This window comes from Mus pahari, unplaced genomic scaffold, assembly GCF_900095145.1.
Source record: "Mus pahari unplaced genomic scaffold, PAHARI_EIJ_v1.1 scaffold_11576_1, whole genome shotgun sequence".
Classification (NCBI taxonomy): Eukaryota; Metazoa; Chordata; class Mammalia; order Rodentia; family Muridae; genus Mus; species Mus pahari.
This window is the reverse complement of record NW_018393000.1, coordinates 22,864-26,096: the sequence shown is the minus strand read 5'-3', so window position 1 is coordinate 26,096 and position 3,233 is coordinate 22,864. Positions and strand designations below refer to the sequence as shown.

The 3,233-nt window shown below is 36.7% G+C and overlaps 1 protein-coding gene across 1 annotated transcript in view; it reads left to right on the top strand.

Annotated features, from left to right (window-relative positions):
* Positions 1 to 3: 3 nt before the first annotated feature.
* Positions 4 to 3,233, top strand: part of LOC110315298 (vomeronasal type-2 receptor 1-like) — a gene marked incomplete at both ends in the record, with an annotated part of 13,291 nt that continues 10,061 nt past the window's right edge. The window contains 2 exons of the mRNA XM_021189384.1: positions 4 to 153; positions 2,369 to 3,233. The exon at positions 2,369 to 3,233 is cut by the window's right edge and continues 3 nt beyond it. Of these exons, the coding sequence (XP_021045043.1) occupies positions 4 to 153; positions 2,369 to 3,233 (1,015 nt within the window). The remainder of the gene's footprint in view (positions 154 to 2,368) is intronic.

Sequence of the window (3,233 nt, the reverse complement as noted above, 5' to 3'; positions counted from 1 at the left end):
GAGTCATCTATGGTGTTTCTAACAGGGCAGGAGGAATACAAACCTAACTGGAGAAACAGTACCGGAAAATTTCTAGTTGCAATTATTGGAGCAGGAGGATCAACTATGACACTGGCCGTTGCAAGAAATCTAGTGTTGAAATTTGTACCTCAGGTATCTTTGAATAGTGTGCTTTGGGCTTAGAAAGAAATAGAAACAATGTGCCAGGAAGGATGGCATGTGTCTTTAATTTCAGAACTTGGGAGGTAGATGGAGGTGAATCTCTGTGAAATCATAGCCATCCTGTTAAACAAAGTGAGTGCCAAGACAGTCAGGACTGTTGCAAAAGGAGTTTCTGCCTTGAAAAGACCAGAAAGAGGAAAGAGAGATAGAAATACAAAGAACATGTAGAAATTATTGCAAATATTTATGATGTCTGGAGATGCTGCACTAAACTACAGAGAGAAGATAGAATGGGACCTGGTTCTCAAAGTTACTCAGTTCAGCCAAGCTCTGTAAGAGTGAATCACTGCTTATTAAGAAGGCACTTGAAATTGTTCAAACTGCTGGAGCATCATGCTTGCTTCTGCTAACATGGTCACTGGGCCCACAACACTGTGTGGGGCAGGATAGAGGTTATCCATAAATATATGGTAGTTGATTTGGTGACTGGAATAAGGCACAGGTTTGCCTTTGGTCTCTGTTGATGTTTGAAATTCATAAGCAAAATCATCATATTGACATGCTAAAAATGAGATTGGGATTTCATATTAGCTAACTTAATAGGTTATTTTAAACACAGAGAGACTGACATGCAAAAACACAAGAATAAGTAATTGCAAAGGATTTATTGTTAGTAACATAAAAGATCTATAATTATTTCAAATTCTCTTTCAGTAAACTGTCAGGATGTATTGATGTGAATGATAACCAAGATGATTGATGAAGCTCCATTAATTAACCATAATTCCATTCAAATACAGTGTTTAATTTAGAGAGCTTGAAATACATGTGGGAAGAATATGAATAGATAAAAGAATGCAAGGAAAGATGGGTTACTTGGCATATATCTTAGGGATGCACTTCATGGAGATCATCCAAACTTCAGCTGCTCTGAGTTCTGTCTTCCCTAAACACTAATGAACTCAAAAAAAGAGTAGAAACCTTTAGTTATACTTCTTTATATGGTCTATTAGTATCTCTCAGAAAAAGAAAATAATAAAACTACTGTATAATGTATTGATATTAAGAAACTAAAAGTATAGGTCATCATGATATTAACTTTCTTGTGGAAAAATAAAGCCTGAAAAGGTCAAAGTAACAAGTCTTTATGAGATAAATAATTCAGTAGACCTCAAATATCTAATGTCACTCCTTCTTGAAGAGGTTCATGCTTGTAAATAGCTTGAATGAATTTGCTCTTTGTGTGGATAGAAAGGAAATAAAATTAGTAGAAGGTTGAGTAAGAAGATAAAAATTACAGGCAAAAGCAGAACACAGGAATGATACAGAGTAAATGAGGAATTAATTGGATCTTAGGAGTTATAGAATATCACACTGGAAGGGAGGCCTTAACAAAATGAGACTGAATTGGGGAGAAGGTAAAATATATAGGGTGTATGTCAGCAAAGATACATGAATGAGTTTCAGGAATATGTGCTCACCTGTTCTCCATGCTGAGTTATCCCTAAATGTTAAGGTCAAAGAAGACTACTGAGGAAGTGAGGAAAGCATGATTTTCATTTATCTGATAATATACCTTAAAAAAAGAGTTTCAGGTAACTCTGTAGGACAAGAGTGTTTACTCTTCTGATTGAAGTAGTCCAATTTTCATGTCACTCAAGACAAGTTTTATGACCTATATACCCAGGAGTCCTGAGAGCAGGAAATGAAAAGAGAGAAGAAAGAACATAACTGAATTAAGGTATCAGAAATAAGACAAGGAGATAACACAGGAGACAAAGTCATGAGACTGTGCAGATTGAGATTTGGACTCAGTAAATCCTATCTATACATGAGATGTTAAGTCTGACAAAGAGCCTGAATATCCTGTTACAGGGGAGTCAACACTATCCAGAAGATGGAAAAAAGTGCAAAAGACCTTCCTGATACTATTATGGTCCCACCCATGAAAACTAGTGATACTAAGTATTCTTATTTTAACAATTGGTAGCCATGAAAATTTTTGTTGATAGAACAATCAAAATGTTGTCAGAATTATCCCCATCTACAACAGGTAGTATAGGATCAAGTACAATGTCATTGTCTACAGAAGGATGTGAGGGCAAAGTGATCACTATTCAGATCCCTCTCAAATATTCTGAAGCTGTCATTTTCTTTCAAATTTGGGCTCCTGCTATCCAGTGACTATAAATGTTTTTGATTTTAGGTAGTCTATGCTTCTTCTTCTTCTGTTCTTACTGATCTGTCTCAACATGGAAATCTTGTTCGCACAATACCCAATGATAACTTCCAGACTGATGCAATTGTGAATCTCATTAGACACTTTGGTTGGGTCTGGGTAGGTGCTATTGCAGGTGATGATGACTATGGAAAACATGGAGTAAAATCATTTAGGAAAAAATTTGAGAGTGCCAACCTCTGCCTTNCCTTCTCTGAAACCATTCCCAAAGTCTACTCCAATGAGAAAATGCAAATAGCTGTTGATGCAGTAAAGAGTTCCACTGCCAAAGTCATTGTGCTTTTTGCAACTGACATTGACCTCAGTCCCTTTGTGCTGGAAGTGATTCATCATAACATAACAGACAGGACATGGATAGCCACCGAAGCCTGGATTACCTCAGCTCTAATTGCAAAGCCTGAGTATTTTCCCTATTTTGGTGGAACTATTGGATTTGCTATACCGAGAAGTATTATACCAGGATTAAAAGAATTTCTTTATGATGTACATCCTACCAAAGATCCAAATGATGTATTGACCATTGAATTCTGGCAAACTGCTTTTAACTGTACCTGGCCCAATAGCAGTGTGCCTTACAATGTGGACCACAGAGTGAATATGACAGGTAAAGAAGACAGACTGTATGACATGTCTGATCAGCTCTGCACTGGAGAGGAGAAGCTGGAGGATATGAAAAATACCTATCTGGATATATCACAGCTAAGAATCACAAACAATGTCAGACAAGCTGTGTATGTTTTGGCTTATGCAATGGATAATTTAAGCAAGGCTGACATAACAGAACAATATAGGGAAAATATAGTATGTCCAGTTATACCTGACTTTGAATCTG